The 26,283-nt window shown below is 50.0% G+C and overlaps 11 protein-coding genes across 11 annotated transcripts; 8 read left to right on the forward strand and 3 right to left on the reverse strand.

Annotated features, from left to right (window-relative positions):
- Positions 1-15: 15 nt before the first annotated feature.
- Positions 16-1,008, reverse strand: NCS57_01083900 (uncharacterized protein; the record flags this gene model as incomplete). Its single annotated transcript, XM_053060570.1, has 2 exons — positions 16-520; positions 575-1,008. The coding sequence occupies 2 exons, from the start codon at positions 1,006-1,008 to the stop codon at positions 16-18; spliced, it is 939 nt and encodes a 312-aa protein (XP_052910964.1).
- Positions 1,009-3,642: 2,634 nt separating this feature from the next.
- NCS57_01084000 (uncharacterized protein) lies at positions 3,643-4,519 on the forward strand (the record flags this gene model as incomplete). Its single annotated transcript, XM_053060571.1, has 2 exons — positions 3,643-4,082; positions 4,144-4,519. The coding sequence occupies 2 exons, from the start codon at positions 3,643-3,645 to the stop codon at positions 4,517-4,519; spliced, it is 816 nt and encodes a 271-aa protein (XP_052910965.1).
- Positions 4,520-5,493: 974 nt separating this feature from the next.
- Positions 5,494-6,817, forward strand: NCS57_01084100 (uncharacterized protein; the record flags this gene model as incomplete). Its single annotated transcript, XM_053060572.1, has 5 exons — positions 5,494-5,583; positions 5,637-5,805; positions 5,862-6,382; positions 6,439-6,534; positions 6,587-6,817. The coding sequence occupies 5 exons, from the start codon at positions 5,494-5,496 to the stop codon at positions 6,815-6,817; spliced, it is 1,107 nt and encodes a 368-aa protein (XP_052910966.1).
- Positions 6,818-7,533: 716 nt separating this feature from the next.
- NCS57_01084200 (uncharacterized protein) lies at positions 7,534-9,503 on the forward strand (the record flags this gene model as incomplete). The annotated part of the gene is made up of 7 exons (XM_053060573.1): positions 7,534-7,812; positions 7,864-8,026; positions 8,080-8,311; positions 8,368-8,779; positions 8,827-8,868; positions 8,917-9,277; positions 9,334-9,503. The coding sequence occupies 7 exons, from the start codon at positions 7,534-7,536 to the stop codon at positions 9,501-9,503; spliced, it is 1,659 nt and encodes a 552-aa protein (XP_052910967.1).
- A 364-nt stretch (positions 9,504-9,867) lies between these two features.
- NCS57_01084300 (uncharacterized protein) lies at positions 9,868-11,451 on the reverse strand (the record flags this gene model as incomplete). The annotated part of the gene is made up of 6 exons (XM_053060574.1): positions 9,868-9,902; positions 9,957-10,084; positions 10,137-11,047; positions 11,099-11,214; positions 11,266-11,292; positions 11,352-11,451. The coding sequence occupies 6 exons, from the start codon at positions 11,449-11,451 to the stop codon at positions 9,868-9,870; spliced, it is 1,317 nt and encodes a 438-aa protein (XP_052910968.1).
- A 1,297-nt stretch (positions 11,452-12,748) lies between these two features.
- Positions 12,749-14,645, forward strand: NCS57_01084400 (FAD-binding-3 domain-containing protein; the record flags this gene model as incomplete). Its single annotated transcript, XM_053060575.1, has 4 exons — positions 12,749-13,050; positions 13,105-13,376; positions 13,432-13,802; positions 13,857-14,645. 4 exons carry the CDS (start codon positions 12,749-12,751, stop codon positions 14,643-14,645), a joined length of 1,734 nt encoding a protein of 577 aa, XP_052910969.1.
- Positions 14,646-16,369: 1,724 nt separating this feature from the next.
- Positions 16,370-17,002, forward strand: NCS57_01084500 (uncharacterized protein; the record flags this gene model as incomplete). Its single annotated transcript, XM_053060576.1, has 1 exon — positions 16,370-17,002. One exon carries the CDS (start codon positions 16,370-16,372, stop codon positions 17,000-17,002), a length of 633 nt encoding a protein of 210 aa, XP_052910970.1.
- Positions 17,003-18,231: 1,229 nt separating this feature from the next.
- NCS57_01084600 (Scytalone dehydratase) lies at positions 18,232-18,570 on the forward strand (the record flags this gene model as incomplete). The annotated part of the gene is made up of 1 exon (XM_053060577.1): positions 18,232-18,570. The coding sequence occupies one exon, from the start codon at positions 18,232-18,234 to the stop codon at positions 18,568-18,570; it is 339 nt and encodes a 112-aa protein (XP_052910971.1).
- A 258-nt stretch (positions 18,571-18,828) lies between these two features.
- NCS57_01084700 (uncharacterized protein) lies at positions 18,829-20,285 on the forward strand (the record flags this gene model as incomplete). Its single annotated transcript, XM_053060578.1, has 2 exons — positions 18,829-18,859; positions 18,910-20,285. The coding sequence occupies 2 exons, from the start codon at positions 18,829-18,831 to the stop codon at positions 20,283-20,285; spliced, it is 1,407 nt and encodes a 468-aa protein (XP_052910972.1).
- A 542-nt stretch (positions 20,286-20,827) lies between these two features.
- NCS57_01084800 (uncharacterized protein) lies at positions 20,828-22,543 on the forward strand (the record flags this gene model as incomplete). The annotated part of the gene is made up of 6 exons (XM_053060579.1): positions 20,828-21,186; positions 21,236-21,266; positions 21,317-21,460; positions 21,508-21,637; positions 21,685-22,327; positions 22,375-22,543. The coding sequence occupies exons 1-6, from the start codon at positions 20,858-20,860 to the stop codon at positions 22,541-22,543; spliced, it is 1,446 nt and encodes a 481-aa protein (XP_052910973.1). The 5' UTR covers positions 20,828-20,857.
- Positions 22,544-23,324: 781 nt separating this feature from the next.
- Positions 23,325-25,151, reverse strand: NCS57_01084900 (MFS domain-containing protein; the record flags this gene model as incomplete). Its single annotated transcript, XM_053060580.1, has 5 exons — positions 23,325-23,632; positions 23,680-24,058; positions 24,111-24,756; positions 24,823-25,071; positions 25,138-25,151. The coding sequence occupies 5 exons, from the start codon at positions 25,149-25,151 to the stop codon at positions 23,325-23,327; spliced, it is 1,596 nt and encodes a 531-aa protein (XP_052910974.1).
- Positions 25,152-26,283: the final 1,132 nt, after the last annotated feature.

Here is a 26,283-nt window from a genome sequence, read left to right on the forward strand (position 1 = left end):
CTCGGCAATTAATAGTTACATGACGAGAATGTGTACGCCAGCCATAAGCAATGTCCATCTTTCATCGGGCTTCCTTGACCAAATCTTTCGAAGAGCCTCGAGCCCCGAGACCAAATTAGAGAACCCGCTCCTCATGTAGTGCCTCATGAAAACATGCTCAAAGAATTCCATGTGTTCATCGAGAAGGGAGCTGGCTGCAGCCACGAAGGATGCCCAGACCATCACCTGCTCTCCAGGTGCTCCCAAGGGGAAGGCTTCCAGGGTTTCTTTGAAGTGTTCGACCCGGGTAATGGAATCAGCAATGTCGAGAGCCGAAGGTGCTTCCAAACGCGACGAGGTGAGGTACATGTTGATCGCTTGCTGAACAAGGTCCGTGATGAACGCGAAGGAGGCGCTATGTTCTGGATACGCCGATACGTGATGGGTTAAGCAATTAAATAGTCGAGTAGCATGCTCCTGTGATGAGACAACTTCGAGGCCAGATTCCTCGCTGAGAAGCGGTGCTGCATAGAGGCGTAATCTGTAAAGCTATTGTTAGTGAGCCTCCCTCAAGCTATTAGAGACATAAACTTACTTGGCTACTTCTGGCAAGATGAAGTCAGCAACCTCACCGCCCCCAAGTGCCTCACATCCCCCCATAGCAGCAAGCGCTGACTCAAGCATGCGAAATAGCATGGGGAAATCTGAACGGCCAGTTACCATGACACTGACGTGAAGGACGAGGATGGTAATCAAGATGGAATGTTTCCGTTCAGCACTACAGCTTTCAAGTTCACGCTGTTGCTGTAGACCCGAGATGACGCGCCTGTACAGCTGGTTTGGATCTGGAGCTTGAAGACTCGCACTCGTCATGTCCCCAGGGGAGTGAAATTCAGCCGCAGGATTTCTGTTTAACCAGATGTGAAAAGCAGAAACCGTAAGTACTGCGTCGAGGACCAGCCTGTCACCCCTGGCGAATGGGAGAACCAAGTGCCTCCATCCGTTGTGAGACCCGTCGATGGCAGTCATTTCACCAGCAATATGAAAAGAAACTTGTAAAAGAATGATAAGTATGAGAAAACAACAGCTGATAAATATTGCTTACAATGTAGACAGAGGTCATTGTGCCAGCGTGGGAGATGGTCTGGCATTGGTTGGCAAAGAGTGTTGTAGCCGATAAGATTCGCCCATGTATCGTCTTCAATCCCAAGCAGCTCGTTAGTGGAGCTGTCAGCGACTTCTTGTTTATCCAGCGAGTCTAGTAAAACAAGGGACCAGTCATCCACTGTGGCTGCACAGTCGTCAAGGCTGATATAGCTTTCGGTTGGCCCGACTTGCAGCGCTGGACGGCTGGGCTCGCTTGTTGCCTCATATTCCGCTAGGTGACCAATATCTTGGAAGCCTGTGTGTGCCACTGTTGACTTTGGTCTCACTACTGAGGCATGTGTGGATGATTCGGCATCCCCTTCTTGCCTGGTTCAGGTGCAAGATTAGTTCAGGTTCATGACACTGGGCATGGGGATCTGACTGTTTGGGGTGGCACCCAAAGCTGAAGCGAAGCCTGATACCGAGTCCTGTACATTTTAAACCCCTTGACTTACACTTGTTGCAATGAGGCTCTGTTTTGTCACAATGAATACGGCGCCTTGAGCACTGATAACAGCCTGGGATTACCCTTAGCGGGGAAGAGGAAGACTACCGATTCAGGTATCACGAACCTTTTGTCTTGGGGACATATGGACGTTTTTTGGGCGGCATGGGTTGGAAATTGACGGGCTAAAATTTCCGAGAATCAGAAATGAGGCCGGGTTTGTCTATGGGTCTGCGACCTGCGATAACGTGGAGGAGATTGCTCAATGGCAGGGGGGGTTTGGTCGAAACTTGACAGGAAAGCCAACTGCCAGGTTGAAAGTAATCCACTATCCTGCTGGATTTGCGGCAAGAAGATGAGAAGAGGGCCCGAATACAGGGGCAGACCGATATGGGTGTTTGGTGACTTGGCGTCTCGGTGGGGAGGCAAGTTTTTGCACGAGTCAGGTTACTCGCGACCCGCAATAGTACAGCCCAACAGAGCCTTGTTCAGAGTACCGGATTGCTAAAGATGAGAGATTGTACTGTTTCTTCCGAATACTTTCACATCGATGACTGTGTCGAGGTCAAGGAAGCGTTCTTTGCCCCTGTCAAGTGGAGGAGTTGTCAGTATCGTAGAGACGCCACCCCCGCATGCTTATCATGAACCCATGAATCAGCTGGGAAGACCAGCTAAGCCAAGAAGGGAAAGAAAGTGAGAACACACTTGGGGCTCGAGATAAGTTGTTACTAACAAGATCGGTAACAAAAAGAGAGCAGCTTTCTAGCAACCAATGATATTGTAGCCATCGGTTATCCTGCCTCGAACTTGGCTATTGACGAAATTGTCTCCGAGCCGTCACAGATATCGGTTGTGAAGGGATCCCTGGACGCAATGCCTTAGCTGCCTGCAATGTCGATGGTAGGGCGCCATCCTGAAGGTCCGACTGCATTTCCCCGCGTTTTTGGTAGCTGGGGAAGCCGGAGCTGAGTGATATGATGCCGGGGTACTGAGTCGTGAACATGATCAAATGGTGGTCGCACTGACCCGATCTTTGACGCGTTGCCTTGGGCAGCTCGAAGGATCCAAGACTTGAAAGGATTGTGATGAAGAAAATTCATGCATATGGCAGTGCTGGATTGATATTAAGGAGAGAAACTGGTTTGAACCTTTGACATGTGGTGAATGTCACCAGACGGGCTGCTTCACCCGCGCCGAAATGTCCAGTTTACCATCACCTCACAGATAAAGGATCATGGTAGGCTCAGGTATGTGGGCCACTAATCAAACTTGGTGAAAGTCATGGCAGGTCCTTGCGCGGTGTATGACGCTGTGCTCGTATCAAAAGGTTGTCTCTTGTAAGTCCCTGACCTTGACACAGCTTGTAACTGTTGCCCTGGTTTCACTTGTGCCTACCACCTACCGTGTGTGTTTTAGAAACTATATCAGGCTTAATACCCCCAAATCAAAACCGGGCCTCGTTGCCAGGCTCTCTCGTCTTCACATCCATTTACTACCTTTGCTCTTTCGCTGCACTTCAGAATCTCCAGAGTCCCCACGGCCACCAATAAGCCGGTTGAAAACAATGACCCAAAGGTCGAGAATACCTCTATGGGCCTCGTCGCTTTACTCTACCTTATCACACCGTCCGCAGAGTACCCTAACATCATTTCTAGCCAGAATGGCCGCCGCAGCTAAGCAAGGTGATAAATAGAATCACACGGCGTTAACTACACAGACGTGCCGTTTTCTATCTTTGCATTTTCCCATCCTGTGGGCCGGGCTGCGGATTACGCGGCGGTTCAATAAGTAATTAATTGAAACCCAATAGCCTAACACACTATTGCCATTAGCCTCGCGCTTGTGGTAAATGGTCCAACATGGCGCTCCCCACCAGAAGCTGAAAAATGCACGTTTTGCAGTAAAATATGCATTTTTCAGGGGAAAGACGAAAGTAAATAAAAAGAAGGTCTCTCGTCTGAAACAAGGCCATCCAGATCTTCACCTTCGTTTCTTTGGCTGGCTGTCTTAGCCTCTTCCACTCTTTTCAACCGCTGGGTATTCCCTCGTTCCTCTCCCTCGCTCTGTTCGAAATGGCTCGGCGTTCTATCTTGGCCGCGGCCACTGTCGCTTTCCTCGCCTTCGGAGCTAACGCCACTCCTTGCCGACCTACCGGCGCTGCGACTTCATCTACCACTCTCGCGGAGAGCTCTTCGACCGTGATTACGGAAACATCGTCGACCACCATCGCAGAAACCTCGTCAATCGTTGTCATCGAGACTTCTACCACACTAGTAGAGAGCTCATCGGTGACGGCGTCGTCTTCGACGCTGGCAGAAACCTCATCATCGACTACCCTGGCTGAGACTTCAGCAACTACACTTGCAGAAACGTCGACGACTTCTCAAGCTCCGGTCTGCACCGTAACCCAAGCGCTCGTCAACCCGAGCTTCGACGACGGTGATGGCTCCCCGTGGACTGGCGTCTCTAGCTCTAGGTCTGAGGAAAGCCCTCGTACGGGTCGCTATAATCTGTACGTCATCCCTCCTAGAGTCATAGAGGTATTATTAGCTGACATAGTTGTGATCCACCAGGCGCTACTCGTTCGATCCCTGGAGCGAGGCTTCTACCATCTCTCAGACCGTAACTAACCTCGAGGGTAACTACAAAATCGAATTTTACTACCGTGTTGTCAGCTGGGTCCCATGGATTGGGACTGTTTCTACCAACTTCTATTGCACTATCACACCCAAGATTGGAGACACTGAGCTTCCGGAAGTATGGTTTACGAATTCAGGGCCTTACTCTTGGACCGCGGCTAGTGCACTTTGGACGAATTCGAGCGAGACTGGGGCTGTGGATGAGGTTGAGGTATCGCTCGAGATCTATTGCAGTGGAGAATTTGATTCGAACATTATCGCTCTTGATGATGTTACCTTCACTCGAGTTTGCGACGCGCCCCCAGCTTAGGCTAGTAGGGATGATTTGGGTTGGGTAGTTAATCCTTAATATTCAAAAAGCGATTGATGAGTTTAGTAACGCATAACTTGTTGAAAATGCAGTAGTAAGCTAAACTTAGTTATTGTAATCTTATGATCTCATCGACATGCTTATAGAACGCGGTGATACAGCCGTCCTAGACGTTGAGACTTTGGCGCACTCTGGAAGCTATGGTTGAGAAACATGGCGCCAAGGTTCCTATCTTATGGCGACAAAGCTGGCCGTCCTATGTGGTATGTCGCTGTCCAGTTTGGATTTGGGCTCCTGGCTTTCATGGGAGTCTCTGGGAACAGCGGAGTCGTCTTTGACTAGCTTCTTGCACTGAGCGGTCTTGCTTTTGTCCTGGGTTAGGCCTCGATTTACTTGGCTCATATCAGGATACGAGCCGCACCAAAGGCCACGGGACAAATGGTGGCAATCGCCGATTTCGGAGAGGCAAAGATGCTTAGAGACCATACAGACCACATTGTGACGATAACATGAAGCATTCCTTCATCCCCGCGCCCCAAAGATATTGGTGGATACAGACAAAGCCTCTGTTCCTGTATCTCACATCTCACAGGTGAAACTTGAAAGACGAAAGGTCCAGATCATTCTACTGACGTTGCCTTCCCCGCGGCGTGACCTTGATCTGCGGGGAGGGTGGGATGTCTTGGGGTAGTGTCATGCAAGATTGAGAACATGGCGTTTGCCTCCTATCGGCGCTAAACCCAAGAGATTCTTCCTCTTGGCTCATCGGACGCACGCTAGAGACCGAAGGAGATGGAGAGAGCAGAACTGAGAGCATGAGATAACTATGCGGCTGGTTCCTATTTATTCCAATGGTGCCAACCAGACGAGAGCCTCTACAAGACAATTTGGACCGTCAAGTCTTTCCAACATCTTGGTTTAAACGCTTCCCTATGCCCAATCACATCAAATCAATAGAACTTATCACAGCAAACATGGCAGCCTTCGAGGTTACGTCAATCATTCCTCAAATAGGGCTCTGTCTTATACTAGCAACTCTTTTTCTCACCCTGAACAGAAGATTGGTGAGTTTTGTCTTGGAACAATGCAGACTGGAGTTTGGCTAATCAACTCCCAGCGGCACCGAGGTGACAATCTGCCTCAGCACAGCAAAATCAATGCGTATCGAGGGTCTGAAAAGCCTTGCTCTGGTGCAGAACTGGTGCAGCCGCTTAACGGCTTTGACTGGACTGTTCAACAGCCTCAGAAGTTCCGGCCTTTCAAGTCTATCTATCACATTACTATGGGTAAGTAGCGGGCTCAAAGCGTACAGACGCACCACTGACAATATTGCCTTGGATAGCAATCAAGTCAGACACGGCGTCGGAGCTCATCACGATAGACCGCGATTACCTCGACCGAATTCAGCTCCGAAAGAGCCTCATACAAAGTCAAGGCCAAATGGTACACGGCTGTGTTCCCGCTGGGATCGACGCTGTAGACGAACTCTACACTTATCTTCTTGCGCAATATCTGCCCAAGCGCTACCCAACCATGTTCAAGCGTTCTGTGGGCAACTCTGAGCTGCAGAACCTGGCGACTGGTGATGCACACTCCACGATACCCCCTGTTGATCACGATAGTGCCCTGCGAATCATGGGTACCACAGTCGAGGAAGACTTGTTCATTCTGAAGCCTACAGTAGAAGGCCACCAATGCGTTGCCTTCATGTGTTGCTTTCCATCTGGCTGGAACCCATCCTCAAAATTGGGAAAGCACATGGGCCAGATACACTCCAATGTGCCATCCTACAACAAAATCGGGCCTAGCATGGAGCGCTTCTTCACCAAGCTTGAGGTGGGAAAGAATGTCAAGCGAACCAATGTGTGCCCCTCCCACAGCCCTTTCGATGCACATGGACTGACCGTTGAGCCTGACAGTGGACCGTTCAGACCCATGGGGAACTTTTCAACGCCAAGGGGAACCATGTGACGGGCGAGGAGAAGGTAGAAAGTGAGCAGATAGATCCAGAACAGGTACATTTCTCCCCGTTTATGCCGCATTGCATCTGGCTAACAAGCCCAACAGACTTATCTTCGGATCGAACTCCAAACATTGAGCCGGCTTCCAAAAACCCACTCCATCCTCTTCAGTTTCAAAACATATTTGTATCCGTTACGCGAGATTAAAGAGGAAGGTCTCGGGATGGAATTTGCGACCGCAATCGAGGGCCTTGAGAAGGGGAATGCACCGGGGATGTGGAAATACAAGGGGGCGGTTCGATGGGGTGCCAGCGTGTGCGAGTATCTCCGGTCTTGAGGTGGAGGTTGGGCGGAAAAATCTCTCTCTGTTTTCGGCTATCTCTCTTTGTTTGAGACCTTTACTGACTGTTCCATGCATCATCAGATGATGTCACATCATTCACCTTTGCATGCACTCGTTTCACCTGGCGAAATAGTCTGTCTGTATTATCCCCTGCTGTTTTTCTCCTCTGGGACTGGTCACAACCATGCTCCATTTCCCAAACAGGAACACTGCATTCCCGTATTCTCAGTGCTCAGATAGTGATGCTATCGGGTCGGGAGGTGACTCCGAGAATTAATATCGGAGATTCAAAGTCGGAGACCTCTCCCGACGATACCATCAGAAAGGGGATTGGGGCGGATAAGAGAAGCCTCAGCCGATTTAAAAAGTCCCGGATCAAGAACCTTGCATTGCGTGCGGGGAAGTCCTGAAAGCGTCGATGGATCTACGCATCCAACCCCAGAATGATTAGTTATGGGACAGGGGCCGGCCGAGCAAGGCTTCAAGCACCGGCAAGCATGTCACTGACACCTGAATGGGCTGTGATAACAAAGAAAAAGAGTACGGAATCGCTTGAACTGGTCATGATTCATTGCGAACTGCCTGATTGATGTTAGGCTAATTATCAGGGAGAAGTCCATGGCTCTCTTGCTATATAAGTACCACCGTTGCCACTGATAGTTTGAGTGGCATGAAGAGCAAGGCAACTCAACTTTCGTCAGCTTTTCAGTATGAAGTTTAATTCCTTTATAACCAGCCTGTTGTGTGCTGGTGCACAACCATCTTTGGGCGCTGTTCTTCGTCCACGACAGGCCCCTGGCCAAGCTGAGGGAGTCACTACTATTAAGAGTCCCTCGGGTGCCCAGATTCGATACAAAGAGCCCGGAAAGGATGGAATCTGCGAGACAACCCCTGGAGTCAACTCTTATAGCGGTTATATCGACATTGCCCCTGATGTCCATGTCTTCTTTTGGTTCTTCGAATCTCGCAGAGACCCTGCGAACGATCCTGTAAGTTGGGCAGGTCATACATTGCCTTGTCAGGACTGACCATATGCCTAGGTAACCCTATGGCTCAACGGAGGGCCAGGTTCGGATTCCTTGATTGGTCTATTCGAAGAGATTGGACCCTGCGAGGTGGTGGAGAACATGACCACCGTCCTCAGGGACCACTCCTGGACGGACATTTCCAATGTTCTTTTCCTCTCACAGCCCGTGGGAACAGGTAAAGTTGAGCTCAAGTGGTTATGTAAAGACTTGCTAAGCTAACAATGTTAGGGTTCTCCTATAGCAAGGCTGAAGTCGGTTATCTTGATCCCACGTACCTCTCCGTTGACAAAGAGCCTGGAAGCCGTGAAGAGAAGGAGGGTCGCTGGTCTGTCATTGAACCTACCAAAGAGGACAATAGCCGCCTGGCCGCAGTCACTTGCTGGGAGGTCCTGCAAGGCTTCTACAGCGCACTGCCGCAGCTCAGTAAATCCAAGATTTCATCAACAGAATTTCACCTCTGGTAAGAGTATCCCCAAGCCCGATTCAATGCATGAGACTCTAATGTCATTCTTTCAGGGCTGAATCATTCGGCGGCCATTGGGGTCCTGCATTCTTCACATACTTCAATGAGCAGAATGAGAAGCTCGACAAGGATACTACAAAGGGCCGCAAGCTCGAGATGAAGAGTCTTGGTATCGTCAACGGTATCGTCGAGCCCGTCGTGCAGACTCGCCACCTCCTCGAGTTCACTCGTGCTGAGCACAACGGCTATGGTGTCGATCTTGTCAATGACACCATCTATAACTATGGCAAGTTTAGTCGCGATCGTCCTGGAGGTTGCCAAGAGCAGCTTGAGTACTGCGCTTGGCTTGAACGAGACTCCCTCACCAAGCGTTCAGTTTGTTCTGCAGCCCAGTTCATTTGCCAAACTGACGTTGAGGGAATGTTTTACACATTCAACCTTGAAGGCCGTGGCACATACGATATTGTTTGTTTATACCCTAATTACCACTTTACGAGACTAACAAGGTCCAGCGTTTCCGCAACGGAGAAGACGTCCCTCCAAACTACTGGCGGGTAAGTTCTTCCCACTCCAATATGAATTGACGGCTGATCCGTTGCTAGCCTTGGTTGAACACCGCGCCCGTGCAGGACGCCCTGGGTGTCAACCTCAACTACACATCAAGCAACTTACTTTATACCGCCTTCACCTTGTCGGGCGACTTTGCAATTGGCTACCTCAAAGACATTGAAAAGCTTCTTGAAATGGACGTTCAAGTGGCACTGGTCTTTGGCGACGCCGATTATATCTGCAACTGGCGTGGCGGTGAAGCACTCTCACTTGCAGCCAAGTGGTCCGGATCGGATGATTTCAGCGACGCTGGCTATACTAACCTGATGGTTAATGGTAAGGCCTATGGAGAGACGAGGCAGTTTGGCAAGCTCAGCTTCACTCGTGTCTGGAACGCCGGCCATGAAATTCCATGTAAGCAAAACCCCATGCCATCCTCCAGGCCTGATGACCTCTAATAATCACTGCAGACTTCCAACCTGAGGCGTCATTTCAGATCTTCAACCGAACCACCAACCGATTCGATATTGCCACTGGTGAAATCGCCATTACCTCCAACAGCACCCACAAGACCAACGGAACAGCAAAGGCAACTCACACGACCACGCTTCCTCCTCTGCCGACCAAAACCTCCAAGTAAGGAGTTTGTACTTCTAATTTAGCAATAGAGGCAGAAACGCCAAGACGTCGGCTCTTGAGACGTTGACTCGGGCCCCGACCGTACCGCGCCTCATGTTTCACCCGCGTCATGGCCCGGTTTGAGAGCTGTTCTTTATCATGCGCGGATTCTCAGTTTCCTTTGCATGCTATAGTCCCCTGTATCAAGTCGCTTTCTATCCATGCACCATCGTCTTGTAGATTAGACATTCCTCAATCAATACAGTGCAGCCATTCCTTCCAATCTGGACTACAACCCAACTCAAAGTAGGCCTTCTATGTTCTTATATTCATCACACCATAATCGACATGATCCCCCGTCATCCTCGTGGGCCAGAAGAATTCCTCTAAGCGAAGGCGCCAACCACGGACATTCCGAATGCTTGTGACTTAGTTAGAATGGAGGGGAACCTGAAGTATCGGCTGAGCAACTCACCTCCGAGAAAAACCCAAGCTAATGCGGCAATCTTGTCTTTCTTTGTCATGAGCAGGCTTGCTTCCTCGGAGAGGAAATCCTCGACCATCAAGTTCACCAAGGCGGCATATATCAACAGGCCGGAAGAACTGTTTGTGTTAGTGGTTGGGCATGAACGGACCTCGACTTCTTAATACTCACATAGCGTTGAAAACTCCAACCATGATCAGACCAAGCTCACTCTCGGGGTCGTAGGTGTTCCTGCTTGCGATTCCGATAGCTTGTCCAATAGGTGCCGTAGTTCCAAAAGCAAAAACCAACAACCAAGGTCGGAAACTCCCACGAGGGTAAGGAACAGCGGCGATGCGAGACCCGAGGCCAAGGCCTTCAAACATCTGGTGGAACATGATGGCAGTTAACAAGACGACGAGGCCATCTGTGGTCATGGCGATCGTGATGCCCACAAAGACGGAGTGGAATAGAATGCCGCCTTCGAGAAGCGTAATGTTGGTCGACATTTTCTTGTAAACCTGAGGATCAACCTCTTGGCCTTCCTCGTCAAAGTGGGATACGCTGGTTTCGGAAGCAATTTGTTGATCAAAATTCGCTGTTGAGATTTTTCGAGTATGCTGGATCATCTCCATCATCTCGGCTCGCTGACGGACATATTGCTCGTAGAAGACAACAAACCACGCAGGCATGGTGGAGTAGCTGTTTTCATCATCTGAAGGGTGTTCGTATTGTTGGGAATTCTTCTCGTAGAACTTTTGGGCCATGGCCTTCTCGTATGAAATGTCAACATTGGCCTCGGTGCGCTGGTCGTCCCCCCAATATGACGATGTAGCCGTGTCTTGTGACACGGTCGAAGGCTTATGGGCGTGGGTGTGGGCGTGGGTGTGGGCATGTGGCACATGAGTTGAGGCGTCCCCAAATGAGGCACCGGTAGGGCCGCCATGCGAGTGGCCGCCTGTCTTTGCGTTCAGGTAGAGTTCAACAATGAAGAGAAGAAACATGGCTGCCATCATGATGACTCCCGGCAAGGCGGGATAAACCTCAGTGAACAGCTCGGGTAGACATGGGTTGGTGAGGCTTCCGAAAGCAGTGGGGAGTAACTGGGGGTGTTAGCAGGACTTCTAATTTGGCCATTGACGAGCCAGACTAACATGGACAAACGCCGTAGCAACCAAAACTCCGGTTCCGAAATGCTTGCAGGCAAAGAAGACGCTAGGGGGAATCTTCAACCAAGGTAGCTTCTTGGCGGCAACGGGAAATCCGGCACCTGTGTGGGAGCATTAGAGATGAACGCCAAAGAAAGGCCATGATGACATACCGAGGCAAGACACAAATAGAACCAAAACTTTCGTATCATCGTCAGCATGAGAGATCAACAGGAATCACGTATCGGTGAAGGCTTACATAAACCCCCGACATGCAGACCAAGGTTATAACCCTCAGGGCCGCCTTCTGTCTGACTCCCACACTGCGGTCTCTCTGATGCTTCAGATTCAGGCCCCATGATGAATTACGGCAAGCGGTAGAGGAAAAGAAATCGGGAATGCGCTGCTGAAGAGGAACCGGCCTCAAGCGAAGGCGAGGACACCAAAACAATGGAAAACGAGCCGAAACAGATCCAAACAGCCCAAAATAACACAATGAAACAAAGAAATGACGGTTAAAACAAAGAAGAAAGGTCTTTGGGTGCCAGCCCAGAGTGTCGAAGAGAAGTGAAGATATCAGCAAGTTGATGGCTTGGCTTCCCGTTATAACTGTTCATTGTCTATAGTCAATAGCTACTATTTTTAAGCTTGTGTGGATAAGGTTGCCTGTAACATTTGGCGCGTCAACCCGAAACGTGGTTTCGAGACGGGAGTCTTTGATCAACAATGGTTATCGTGTTTCAACGCGTGCGGATCTCAGGTTGCTGCTTCAGAGTACGATGATCCCCCCTAACCCCAACTCTACCCCAGCCTCGGCAGTTTTTAGGCTTTTTTTAATCCGATTGGCCCCATGGTTGAATGGAACCTTCGACGGATCTTTCTGGTCCCTTGGTTTTGAGTTTAGATGGTTGCACCCGCTGCCCAAGTTTGTAGATCTGAACCCCTGCTGTCACAGAATGCACCCGTGCCGCGTCACGATGAGATCCACCAAGGGTTATTTTGAGATGTCGATTCAGTCTCGGAATCAAAGTTTCCGGCCAAGCCCAGCCTTTGGTGTGTCAACACAGTACCAGTGGCTTCAAAATGCAAATACTCAATCACACTCTACCTATGGTATTTGTCATTCGCCTTGTGTGATGTTTAGTGCAGGTTTCAGTCCTTGTCAGATAAGGTTGAATTGTGTATAATTGATGGCAGGGAAGGTGACATTGGAGAGGAACTTTTTAAAGGCCATTGTCTTGTTTTACTAGGGACTTGGCATCGCATAGCTTACTGTGTGCACAATCTCATTCCCGACTTTACGCTATGCTACTGACTCAAGGGTCAATCCCCTTTCTTTGTTGTATCGTGAGAATCCTCTCCCGCGACATCCGATCAACAGACAGACTGTTGGGGAGGCCAAGGAGAGCAAGGGTTTCCCCATGCGCCTAGACCCAGATCTGACCAGACATGTTCACTTGTCAGACCCAATGGCGCTCTGACATGCGTATGAGGCTGGCCTCGCTTAATAATCCTTGAATTCTTCATTGTTTGTTGGGACGCTAGGAGCCGTTGGCGTGTTCTATAGATCTGCTCAGAACCTGGTGGTGACTCCATCTCAAGTTTCTCAAGCTTCTCCATTCTCTTACTGTTTCACTACCCCTCCTTGTTATCAAGATGGCCCAGGATCCACCATTCAAAGTAGTAATTGTCGGAGCTAGTGTGGCTGGGCTCTCACTCGCCAACATGCTTCAGGCAAATGACATCGACTTTGTTGTCTTGGAAGCCTATCCGAGCATCGCTCCTCAAGTCGGTGCAAGTATAGGGTTGCTTCCCCATGGAAACCGGATTCTAGATCAACTGGGGCTCTATGAGAAAATCCTGCAAGTAGCGGAACCTGTCAACACATTTTCGTTTCGTGAGCCGTCTGGGTTGCCGCTGGCATCATATCCTGACATGGACCGTAACCTAATTGACCGGTAACAATGTTCTTTGTTCAAAATGAACGCAGGATTTTAACTGTTCTGATCCAGACACGGATACCCCATGATCTTTCTCGACCGTCAAACGTTGATACAAACCCTTTATGACAACATCAGGGACAAGTCAAAAATTGTGGCGAACAAACGTGTCACAACGGTCAATCTTGGCGAAAACGGTGTGACAGTATTGGCATCGGATGCTTCAATGTTTCAGGGTGACATCCTCATCGGCGCCGACGGTATCCACAGTACAGTCCGGGGGGAGATGAGGAGGCTCGCCAACATGACGCGTCCTGGTTGGTTTGACGCGGGCGAGGAAGAAGGTGAGTGCTTCGGTATTGGGTAATAGTGCAAAGGGCTAATATCACCTGGAACCAGAACCTCCTTGCGATTACAATTGCATCTTTGGCATTTCCCGACCATGCCATGGCATCGTGCCCGGTGGGTTACATGAAGTGTTTCGCAACGGGTCTTCCTACCTGATTTCTGGTGGCCCAAATGGACGAGTGTACTGGTTTCGATTCGAGAAGCTATCCCAGAGGCTTTATGGTACACAAATTCCACGTTATAGCCAAAAAGAACTCGAGGAAGCGCTTGATCGGGCCTCGAATGACCCAATCCTGCCCGGGTTAACCTTTTCCACGCTGGTTGAGAACCGAATCACTGCAGTCTTGACTCATCTGCCCGAATATGTCTACAAGAAGTGGCATTTTGGCAGAGCTTTCACTCTCGGAGATTCTGCACACAAGGTAGAAAGCCAATTTTCCCGAGAAGCAATGTTAAGGTGACTGATGAGTTTCTAGCTCCATCCCATCGGAGGTCATGGAGGCAATGCGGCGATTGAGACTGCTGCTGCATTAACAAACTCCTTGGTCGATCTACTGGAAAAGGCCTCTTCCCCTCTGGCCACCACTGATATTACGACCCTTTTCAACCAGGTTCAAACGCTTCGATACCCTAGGGTGATGGCGATCAAGGCTTATTCACACAAGAAACAACTAACCGAGTCACTTGACAACTCATTACAAAGACTCGTCGCGTTACGCCTTCTTCCTCGAGTCAGGGAGCAAGATGTCACTCGCAGTTACTCAGCTCAAATACCCGCCAGCGAAAAGCTCAACATGCTGCCGTTGCCATACCGAAAGAAGCTCGTGCCGTACAAAGATGAGCTGGTGGCCAAACCAAAAGCAAGAGGAACTGTTCGGTTCATAATACTTGGGATTTACCTGACATGCAGCGCTGTAGCCTTCTATCTCAGATGGCTGAGTCCTTCGGCAACAGAGCTTGGAAACCAGATCAACAAAGTGCTGGCCGAGGGCGCTCTTGAAGATGATTCCTTGACTCTCTTACAGAGGGCACGTACTGGAATCCCTTTGATTGGCGATCGAGTGGCTTTCATGGCTGCGGCGTTTGTGCCTGGACTAAGAAACCCAACACAACAACTCGGTTGCCTTCAGCTCTACTCTCTTAGCCAATCGCTCCATCCAATCATGATATTGACGCTTGAAGGCTTCCGAGGTCACTTTGCAGTCTCGGTCTTAACATGGTACGTGTTGATTCGGTTCCCAATGTCTTCTTTGCTGATGAATTGAAGGCCAGTTATTTGGTTTGCTGCCTTTCAACTCATTGGCTTTTCTGTGGTGATGCCATGGTACTGCATTATTCACACATTTGTGCCCGATGATGAAAGCATATGGTGGCCTCTCGGACGGCAAGTCCCTATTCGATCTGCTAGAGGCGTGCTCTTGGCTGGCTTACATGGCTACGCATTACCACTCATGTTGACACCCAGTCCCTGGCATCAAGTGGCGACTTCTGCTGTTGTGTGGCAATTCATTCCCATTCTTATACCCTTACTCTCTTACGTTTGTCGAATAGGGAGCCACTCTGAGGCTGCCAAAGGCTCAAGCAGACAAGGAGAGCCATTGTCTGACGTTCAGTACTTGCGGAAAATCTATCTTCTTTTTGCATGTTTTGGTGCTGTTATACACTGGCAGACTTTGCTACAGATGGGCATGGATGCGGAACGGAGCCAAGTATTAAGGTGGCTGCACCCATCATCTTGGTGGGAGATTTCAGGCGAGCTGGAAGAGAACCTGATGGGGTTCTTTTGTGTTGATTTTTGGGGCTACTGCTTGACATCGTACGTTTGGTGTGTATCTGCTGTCTGGGACCTGCAACGGGTTGGCCTTGCTCGAATCAACACTGGAAGGGCAGCCATAGCAATTCTGCTTGCCTACATTGCTGTTGGGCCTGGGGCGGCAATGGCTTTGGTGTGGTATTTGCGAGAAGATGCATTGGCCTTTTCGCAATGAGACGCCTATCTGTCGGATGTGCCCCTCGCGTAGTTAGGGAGGTTTGTTATAGTTGGGTACCTTTAAAAGTATTCGGAACTATCGTTATTACGATTTCAGCAGTCCCCAAGCTTCTCAAAACTGTGTGCTAAACCTAGCAAGCTAGATGAGGGCTGAGATAAAATGCCTTCTTTGATATAGTTGAAGCCCGGCCCTTGATGGGTTAACTGAGCCAGAAGATCGTGTTGATATTGTGAGGCGGAGACTTCCTGGCTTAGAGAGCAGTCCCCCCGTGACTCATGCGACGCCATGGCATGTGGTGTTGAGCGTTGATGTTTGACGGCGGCCTCGCCTCAATCAGATGCAACCTCTTTCAAATGAATCGGCCGATTCGTTATGCACCAACAAATGATTTGCCGGATGTGGAAGTCGCCGGCTGCCAGGCTGTTGCGCTAATCTTAAATAGCCCCTGACCCTTGTTGCTGTGCCTCATAGCCGAAATGGCCAACCCATTTGCCACACCTCGCCCGGGCGATCGATGGTGGCTTTTGCTAATGCGTTCTGGCGGATGGTCGAGGCAGAATGGCAGTGAAGGATCTTCATCTTACTAGTTACGGAGTTAAATCCTTCGCTTGATGTCATGTCACGTTGATTTAAACCTCTTTTGTGCCGGACAGGATCGATCGACCGTCGGGTGCCCGCCTGGCAAGGCTTGGGCTCGCATTCTGGAACGCATGATCAAGTCAGCCCCGTTGCCAAGAACAAATGCGCTGGCCGCTATTCGACAATCAAGGACCAGGCTAACTGGCCAAGCCTTGGGAATCCTACTGCCAAGAAGGATCCTCCAACAGGCTGAATGGCAATGGGGATGTTGGGAGGAATACTTAAATAGCCTTGCATCCCGTCAATTGACGGTTCTTCCTTTCCACCAACCCTTCACTTCGTCTGCGTCAGCAAACCCTTTTGTTGACAAGAATTTCTCAAGTATATCTTGTCAATAAACTCAATAAACCCCTTTCAACATGCAGATCAAGAATCTGGCCATCCTGGCCGCTGTGGCCGCTACAGCTGTCGCCGAAGAAGTCCAACATGTCGAGGTCATCCACGTCGTTGAGACCCTCCACATCTACAACGCCAAGATCATTCCCGTCAGCCCCAACAAGCGCTCCCTCGACTCTCTCTTCCGCCGCGCCGACAGAGCTCAATGCAGCAGCTCCGCCATCTCCTTACTCAGGAGCGCGCCCACCCCAGACCCTGACCTTCAGTCATGGGCCCTCAGGGCCCCTTCCTCCACCGACCCCTGCACCCTCGTCGCCCCATCGTCTCTGTCCGATGCTCTGATCGAGTATCTGACTGAGGTCGCCGAGTGGGCGATTGAGAAGGAGGGTGATGCCCAGAAGATTGTCGAGGAGTGTGAGCTCGATGGGGATGGCAACGTCCTCGAGTCTTGCTCTACTCCCGGCACTCTCTTCTTCACTTCTGCCAACCAGACAAAGACGGTTCCTCTCGAGCCTATCCTGGAGTCGTTGACGGCCACTGCAGGATCTGGAGGATCGTCGGGCGATAACGGCAATGCGGCTCCTGCTCGTGGTGCGGGTCTGACTGCCGTGTTTGCGGTCGCGATGGGTATTACTGGCTTCCTTGTGTCTCTGTAATTTAGCTTGATGTCTTTGAGTGTAAAAAATATACGATACCCGGAGCCGAGATAATACACTACTAGCTTTCTAGCCTATCTTCCAAAGTTGATGCAATTCGCGGATTAGGTGAGGGCCTATCGCATCGAGGTCCTCGTCTCGATTTCGTGTGGAGTAATGATATCAGTTGTAGTCAACCTGCTAAAGTGGTTTAGAGTCAATCTGAGTTCCCTTTTCTTACATGGAGCTCTCTACATCTATAAATTCGAGGGCACATAGCGTTGACCTTCCACTCAAGAGCGACCCTTGGGTCGGGAAGTGGACGGTTGCGGCTCCACGCACCCGGCACTCACTGGGGCTAGTGATCTCTGACAGCGGCGCCACAAGGCAACGGTTTGTTCAAGGCTCGAAATAGACTATTGGCAGCCAGGGGAATGCATCATCCGCTTGCCGCCCGTGTGGGGGACTAAGTGGTTGAACCCTGTCTTCCCCGGAATCTTTCCTCCACATCCCACACGAACGTCTCTCCGCTGATACAGCTGAACGAATCGACTCGCCAGATTAAGGTTTCGTATTGACCAAAGATGTCTAGCCGTAAACTACCACGGACGTTACAGTCAACTGTAGCGGGATGTGGCCAGGTCAGTTGGCATCGTCGGCTCCACATCCCAAAGAAGATAGCGAGACAGCAAGCGCAGTATTATAAAGTCATGGCTATTACTTGCTAATATAGCATTGCTATATGTAATTGAGGTTTCAGAACAAGAAACAAGCTTGGCATTGCAGGGCCGAATGTCTTCAAATATAAGTGCTCCCTTATTGTCCACTGGCATCTACGCGCATTTACTATTTCTTACACTTTTCATTCTTCTTGAAGAAAAAGGCATTCAGGGTCAAGACCATTAGAGTCTATAAGCTGTATTAACACCTGAGAGATACCCTTCACGTTGTTGCTTCAGCCAAGTGAGCATGTCAGAGCAAATCAATTTTGAAGGCAGGTATTTCGCCATACATATATCAGCAGATGGTCATACTAACCAGCAATCAATATAGAGTTCCAGGGTGTCCAAGCGGCCCTTTATGAATGGGCCGATAGCTATGACACTAAAGACTGGGCAAGATTGCGCAAGATCGTCGCCCCTGAGTTGCGAGTCAGCCACTTCCCCCCTCCCTTGTCTTCGTCACATCAGTATTAATACAGGCCCTTGCAGATTGATTATAGATCATTCTTAAACAAGATTTGGGAGAATATGGCGGCTGAAGAGTACGTCAACATGATTTCAAATCCCGCGATGCTAGGCAGCCCGACTCTCAAGACGCAGCACCTAACCGGGGCGAGTCGCTACCAACGGGTATCAGACACGGAAATCATCGGTCATCATCAGTTACGAGTGGCTCATCAGATTTACGAGGACACCACACTTTCAAAAGTTGTGGTGAAGGGGCACGCTCACAGCTACAACAAACATTGGTACAAGAAGATTGATGGCCAATGGAAATTTGCAGGACTCGCTCCCGAATTACGGTGGTCTGAGTACGACTTTGACAAGGTCGTTGCTGAGGGTCGTAGCCATGCTCAAAAGACCTAGCGGCTATCCAATGCGGAGTTAATAAGAAATACTTTATGGTTATTAGGAATGTCTATCCCATAGATAGACAGCGAAGTAGAGGAGAAATTAACAATCGCATCGAGAACCAGAGTCTAACTTTGCTTGGCGCGCTAATGCTTGGTCGCCTTCGGTTAGCAATTGACCCCGCTTTGGGGCAATCTTGAATCTGTTATCATCTTGCCTTCCTCCTTCATCATAACAAAACTCGAGTAACAGCCAGTCTGCCAGCACCTCACGATGAAGAGACAACGGCCGGCGCTTAACCAAGGTCTGTAATGGCTACCGAGATTTATTATAGCTTAGATGACAAACTTACAGTGTCAGGCTGCTACAAATGCGAAAGACGGCGAATCCTGTGTGATCGTGCATTGCCGAGCTGCCTTAAATGCACGAAAAAGGGCTTGGTCTGCCCGGGGTACGGTCAACGGCTGCGATGGGCCGGCGGCGCTGCTATCCGTGGCCGTCTTGCCCAAGCCGAGGAGACGATCGCCGATGATGCAGGATCTTTATCTACAACGGCTGGGAATGAAATCTGGGCCAGCGCATCCTCGTTTCACTCGATCAGCAAGAAGACACTACACAAGCTCATCGATCACTGGGATAAGCAAATAGCACCCCTGATGGTCTGGGTTGACTCGGATGAAAACCCTTATCGACGATATGTCACCCCAATGGCATACAGACATCCTGTCGTCGGGCTAGCTATGGCTGCCGTCTCCTCTCAGCACGCTTCCATCTCGCTTGAAGATGACAGTTTTTCTGAAAAGGCCCGTAATGAGGCCATTGGTATGATATCGGCCTACGTTAAAAATATTACCACTCATGTCATGAGTGGACGTGAGCTTGGTAACCAACTGGACGAACGGGCCGTCGAATGGGTCTTGGCGGCCATGCTCCTGCTTTCATGCTACGAAATGGCAGACTCTGGTTCTGCGGCGGCAGACTTTCATCGACGAGCTGCGAGGTCACTCGTGAATACGTTCGAGACGACAGGTCGTGGTGAGAGCTTGTTGCTCAACTTCCTGAGGAATCAATTGTCTGTACACGACATCTTTGCCTGTACGACATCGTTTGACCTGTCTTCGATGCAGCAAGTGATTCTTCCACGTACAGCGGACGACTCAATACTATTCTCAACTTATCTCAGGTATTTGCACGACGTCACGCTGCTTTCCCGTCAGTTCGAGCCTTCGACTGCTCGACTGGCCCGGCTGGGGTTAACTTTTAGCCATCTTCGGACACAGTTTGAGGTCGCCCGGGGAGAGACACTCATGACAGCGGGCCGTCTCGCTCTGCAGCCTGCTTCCCGACGTCGAAATTTTATCTGTGTTGTGAACATTCACTACTACGCCGCTCTACTATACTCTGCAAGGTGCCTGGAGATACGCATCGAAGAGCAACGGAAGGAGTTGATAGATGGCTTGTTCGATCAAATTGCAGCAATGGGCGCCATTGACGAGTGGCTGCACTGTCTCCCATGGTCGCTCTTCATTGCTGGAGTGGAGAGCCACGAAGATGATGCCAGGCAAGGGATTATCTCAGATCTATACAGTCGGATATGCCGCATAATGCGATTCAAGAACTTCTGGGACGTCGCGCAGTTCTTGCAGGTATTCTGGGCAGCTGACGAACGAGACTGGCGAGACTTGGCTCGGAAGTGGGAATTATCAGGACAGCCAGTGTTGCTACCCTGAGCCTGCCTCCAAAGGCGAACCAAATCCATAATTAATTCATTTTCTAGCTCAGAAACTTGTGGTAGCGTTACTAAGCTAAATGTGTTCATGGAAGTCTTGCGCTAGAGGAACAGCCGTGTCTTGGTTGGTCATGTAAAGGGCGTCCTACCAAACGACTACGACCGGGAGTTATTGTCTGAATCGACTCCTCACTTGAACAGAAGAAAGTCTGATATCATTGACAAGACCGCGGATAGCTTATCAGACCAAGGGTAAAATACAGATACGATGCCCCCGAGTTACGTAAAGAAAATTCTTCAAAGTTGAGTTGACAATCCCGAGGTCCGACGTTCTCCATCACGGGTCTGATCGCCTGCCAATCAGGTTAGAGGAGATGACCCAACGGAAGGTTGCTAGTCCGATCTCCAGATCTATACCCAAACGGGAAGTCATCTGGAGGTGAGAGAGTTGACTCCTCACACGTTGTGTAAAAGCTTGAGAGCATCCTAAATATATAAGGCGCGACCAATGTCGAGTCCAACAAAGATACAGACTCAGACTGTTTCGTATCCTCAGGATTTGGTTGTACAATCATGTTTTTGTTGTCAATCCCCGCACTCTCAATTGCCATTGCGGCATGTGCCCTTTTCTATGTCTGGAAATGCATCTCATCACCCTTGTGGGCAGCCCCCGGTCCGTTTCTCTCCCGCTTCACGCTATTCATGTTGAGATGGAACGAATTTAACGCCAATCGGACCTTGTACATCCACTCTCTCCATCTGAAATACGGGCCTATCGTTCGTATCGCGCCCAATGAAATGTCATTCTCATCCTATGAAGCTGCCAAGGAGATTTACGGCTCCAAGGGCAGTGGCTACGACAAATCCACCTTTTATGATCTCTTCACCGTGTTCGGACGTAGGTAAGTAGTAGAATGACGCCGCGTATTACCTTGTGCTGATAACTCGAAGAACATTGTTCTCGACACTTGATAAAACCACTGTTAGTCCTCTATGCACTCGACATTTGCCGCTATAGCTCATAGTAAATAGCATGCGAAGCGAAAGCGTCTCCTAGCCGACAGGTACGCAAACAGCAACGTTCTCAAGCCGGCCTCCCTCAATGGAATTGAGAATCGAGCACGAGAATTTGCGAGACAGTGTGGCAATTCAATCGGAAGCAGTGTCGATGTATACGTAGGTTGTTCGCTGACTACTCTATGATTTTCGCTGACTTTGACTAGATCAAACTTCACGCGTTCGCTTGCGATGGTGTTACCCATCATCTGTTCCAGCCATACGGTACTGATTGCCTGGGGAATCCTGGCGACAGAGAGATGATGGATCAAGTCAATGCCGATGATAGTCTTCGGAGTTAGTTCACCGCACTCTCTACCCAAGAGAATGATCTGACAACCTAGGCCGCCTTTTCATGCTGTATGCGCCAACTCTCTACAAGTATTCGTCCAAGATTCTGGACTGCTTCTTTGAGCCACGCGCCACGCCACTGGCAGATAACTTTGTCACAAAAAGAAGCAAACTGGACGACCCTGAAGAATTTACTCTTTTAAGTCGTCTCCGAAGTAAGCTTGGTGACGAGTTGGCCGAAGGCGATATCGCTTCAGAATGTCTTGATCACATGGTTGCCGGCATCGACACCACAGGCGATGTGCTGTGCTTCTTGATCTGGGAATTATCCCAGCCTCGCTCAGCTCAGTTCCAGGATGAGCTTCGAAGAGAACTCTTGGGAAACCCTGATATGGCATTTGACAAACTCCCAGTTCTTGACTCGATTGTACAAGAAGGCCTGCGTTGCTTTCCCGCCATTCCCATGTCGTTGCCACGCGTCGTTCCAAAGGACGGAAGGGTCATCGACCATCTATTTGTCCCTGAAGATACTATCGTGAGTTGTCAGGCATACTCGGTTCAGCGACACCATGCGCATGTGTTTCCAGAGCCTGATCGATTCAACCCTCACCGGTGGATGTCGAACGAAAACGATGGAGAGATGAGGCGCCATATCTTTGCCTTCTCTTATGGTGGACGAGGCTGTATCGGAAAACAGTGAGTTCTCTCCAACCATGTGCTTGCGCTTGCTCACACAGTTTTAGTTTGGCCTATGCCGAGATGAAGCTTCTGCTGAGGGAGTTGTATTCTCAATACCAAACAGTTCCTGATCCTTCCATGACTGAGGAATCCATGAGGTCACACGATCAGATCATTTCGGCTAGGCCTTACGGTCAGAAGTGCTTGCTCCGCTTCGTGCCAGCTGCTGCGTAATCCGGTCGTGAGCAGAAGCAGGGGTTGTGAGCAAGACACGTCAACAATGCGATAAAAATCCATGGGAGTAAGAAGAGTAGCAGGCAAAGTAGTTCAAAAGAGAGTCTTTAATACACCTCCGGTATCTCGCCGAAAAGAACACCATGGGCCAGTTGTGCACGCCGGCAGACACTACATGAGTGTTGGCTTTGACTCACTGCCCGTAGCATCACCACACCGTATGCCGTCCCTCCTCTTACCCACCAACCGTTGCCTTGGAGTGCCAGTGAGGCTGCCACATGACTCAGCATTTGGAGTCTTCCACTTGACCTTATTTGTCAGCGGCTGGGGGGATAAGGCGCCGCATCTCCTTCATCGACACAAGTCATCTGCACCTTCGAGGCTCTTGAGATTCCCCATGCTTCATTGAAGAGCCGTCTGGTTCGATTGGGGTTAGGTGCGAGGCCAGCCATAGCAGTAAGAGACATGGGATTGTATCAGCATCATAGTAGCCCAATTTAATACGTTTCAACAGTTGCACTTTTCGGTCAATGATCAGACACAAGCGAACGATATAACTATGTCTCATTTGACCCAAGATGGAAGGATACCTCTAATATTGATACCTTTCTCCGATAGTCAACGTGTAACTCTAGTAACCCCTTTAATGTACAATATCTAATGAGACTTATATCTCAAGAGCCAGGAAGAATGTTTCGCTGATGATATGCTACTTGAAGGTTGGTGGAAAAGGGTTGCTTCGTGAGTAACCCTCAACACACCATTCTTGAATCATGGCCGCCTATTCGGTAAGACTGTCGCTGTGAATAACCTCCTTCTCGCTCTCCTTGTTGTTGCCCATCTCGCGGAAATAAGCCTCGTCGCGCTCTCTACGGGTGATGTAACCTGGTGGCGTCCAGCTTGTGCTCTTCCAAGCCTTCAAATCTGGAAGACTGTACATCAGGTCGATGTGTTCAAGGCTCAGAGTCTTGGACTCGTAGAGGAAGCACCAGGTTATGATGGCCGCGATGAAGTTCATTCCAGCAAAGACGTATCCAAAGGAGTAAGAGATACCGTCGTCAGCGAAGGGGGTGAGGAAACTGATGAGGACTATTTGAAGTTAGCATTGCGCTTGTAGTTTAATGTCTTGCACTTACAGTTTCCAAGCCAGTTGCTCGCTGTCGCAAGAGACGCTTGCTTGGCACGAGTTCGGAGAGGGAACAGTTCTCCAACGACAACCCAACCCAAGGGACCCCAGCTAAGGGCGAAGGATGCAATAAACATACAGGCCGAAACAATCATGGCCTTTCCAACAGCGCCGTTGCCCTCGGGGTTGATCGCTGTGCCGACAGAGGCGAAAACGATAAGCCAGGCTGTCTGCCACAGAGCGCCCAAGAAGAGAGGCCATCGACGACCCACTCGTTCTGAGACGTAGATGCCGGGGATGGTCATGCCGACGTTGACAGCACCCAGGATCAGTTGAACCAAAATTGGATCATCGATACCAGCAGATTGGAAGATCGTAGCTCCATAGTACTAAAATAGCCGTTAGATGATGCAAGGCAGGTAATTGTCTAACGGTACTCACGAAGAAGTAGTTGACGCCAGTCCACTGTTGGAGGAATTGAACAGCCATGCCAAGGAGGGTTCGATACACAACCTTGGGGGTCTGGTTGCGTGGGTCGACGCATTCAAGCCAGGTACCTTGTCCGGCTCTGCGTTCTTCTTCCAGCAGCATCCTCATCTCGCTGAGATTGTCCTCAACCAATGGATTCTTCGGGTCATCCTTCATGCCGCGAAGTCGTGCGAGAGAAAGTCGTGATCCTTCCCAATCATCTCTCATGGCCAGCCACCTGGGTGACTCTGGGGCCATGAGAATGCCAAGGCCGAGAGGAAGAGAGAAAGCCATCTCAATACCGATGATCACACGCCAAGAGGCATCTGATTCCTGGATCTCGCGGACTCCATAGTTGACAAGGTTCGAAACAAGGATGCCCAGACTAATCATGAGCTGGTAAGACGCGACCACAGCACCACGGATCTCTCGTGGAGAACACTCGCTCTGGAACATTGGCACACCGATGGATAGGGCGCCAACGCCGAAGCCAGCTACCAGTCGACCAATGGTCATATGCACCCAAGAATGCATTGCCGTGATTTGAAGCGTGTTGCCGATGAGGAAGACAATAACGGCAATGCTCAAACTCTTTCTCCGGCCATACCAGTCGGCCGTACTAAAAAGGAAAGGCATGTTAGTCCACCGCCCCATCCATGAAGCTTGCGTGAAGGGTTTGACTTACTATGAACCCAACAAGGCACCAATCAGACAACCAATGCTCATGAGTGAGACCAGAAGCGACTTGATGATGGACACCCATGCGATGGTACCGTCATCATGCTTTTGGGCAAACCGGTTGGTGAAATCCTCAAACAGGAGCATTCCTGAGATCTGACCAGTATCATAGCCAAAGAGAAAGCCTCCGATGGAGGTGATCAAGGCCAAGAGTAGAGCCTCGGCTCCACAATCGGCCCCATTGATCTTGATGGAACTAGGGAGTAGTTAGTCGCCACTAGTTCGAGTGTAGGGCTGAAGAGTTGTTGAATGGAGACATTACATTTGTCCGAGCATCTTTCTTTCACTGGAGGTGTTGATGGCAGTGAAGTTGATGAGATGTTCTGGTTTCTCAACCGACGAGGCATGTCTGTTCTTTTATCGCTACGAAAGCTTTGAGCAGTTTTCTAGAATGGATCCATCGCCAGCACAGCACAGAGCACCTTCGTCTCGAGTCTGAAGCAGTGACCATCCCACGCCTGTCACGAACGCTGCCATAATCGGCACTTCTCACTGAGGCCCATCCTATCGGGGCAAAAGGCTAAATGGAATTTGCCCATTTAGCCGCCAAACGACCCAGGGTGGATTGCTCGGAAGGGCCGACGCGACAGGAGGGAAACGCCGAGCACGCCGAGAAGCTGAACCCTGCGCTGAATTTAGCCATTGGCAGACATGACCATGCCACGATGTGTGGAGAATCACGTCGTGGGATTCCTGGTCATTTACCATGGTCGACAGAATACCATGGCCTGCAAAAGCATCTGGGGTGACCGTGCAACGTCCAGTGACCGAAAGCCCACCGAAAAACGTCAAGGTCAATAACGGGCCTTTTCTCACCGGCCTCCTTATTTCCGGCTCCTCGACACGGTTCCGGCCGTCATGGCATCACAGTCTCCAGTCAAACTTACGTGGCTTTGGCAGATGATCGGCCTCGCTTGTTCACGTTGTGTTATGCTTCTATGGTAAGCCTGATTGCGAAGTTTACCGTCTGGGGATATATGCACCAAACTATGCTTACCTACCTTGAAAGCTCCTGGGTAGTTGAAGGATTCATGATTCATCTGATTGCGGGATTTGTATGGTCCGCCATTGTTTCCCACCGCCTTTTCATCATGTTTAAATTATGTAGTGAGCGAGGTAACGGGGCTACATTTGAGTCCCGTGTCTTTATCTAAAGCATCTCTACGCAAAACCCCCAAGTCTCCTTCTCTAGAATAACTCGAAACATTAGACACGGGAGACGATGCAATTTTGAGACACAGCACCAATTTTCCGAGAGGCAACAACGGGCATGTATGAAGGCGTAAATGTCCATGGGCGTTGCACGATTCATACGACGTCGTCGTTGAGCCGCCCCTGACGTCGTCATGCCGTTTTTGCCGCCGTGCGGCTGGAACGCCACTGCGGCTATTTGACCACGAATTGTGAG

The sequence above is a fragment of the Fusarium keratoplasticum genome, chromosome 8 (genome assembly GCF_025433545.1).
Source record: "Fusarium keratoplasticum isolate Fu6.1 chromosome 8, whole genome shotgun sequence".
Taxonomy (NCBI): domain Eukaryota; kingdom Fungi; phylum Ascomycota; class Sordariomycetes; order Hypocreales; family Nectriaceae; genus Fusarium; species Fusarium keratoplasticum.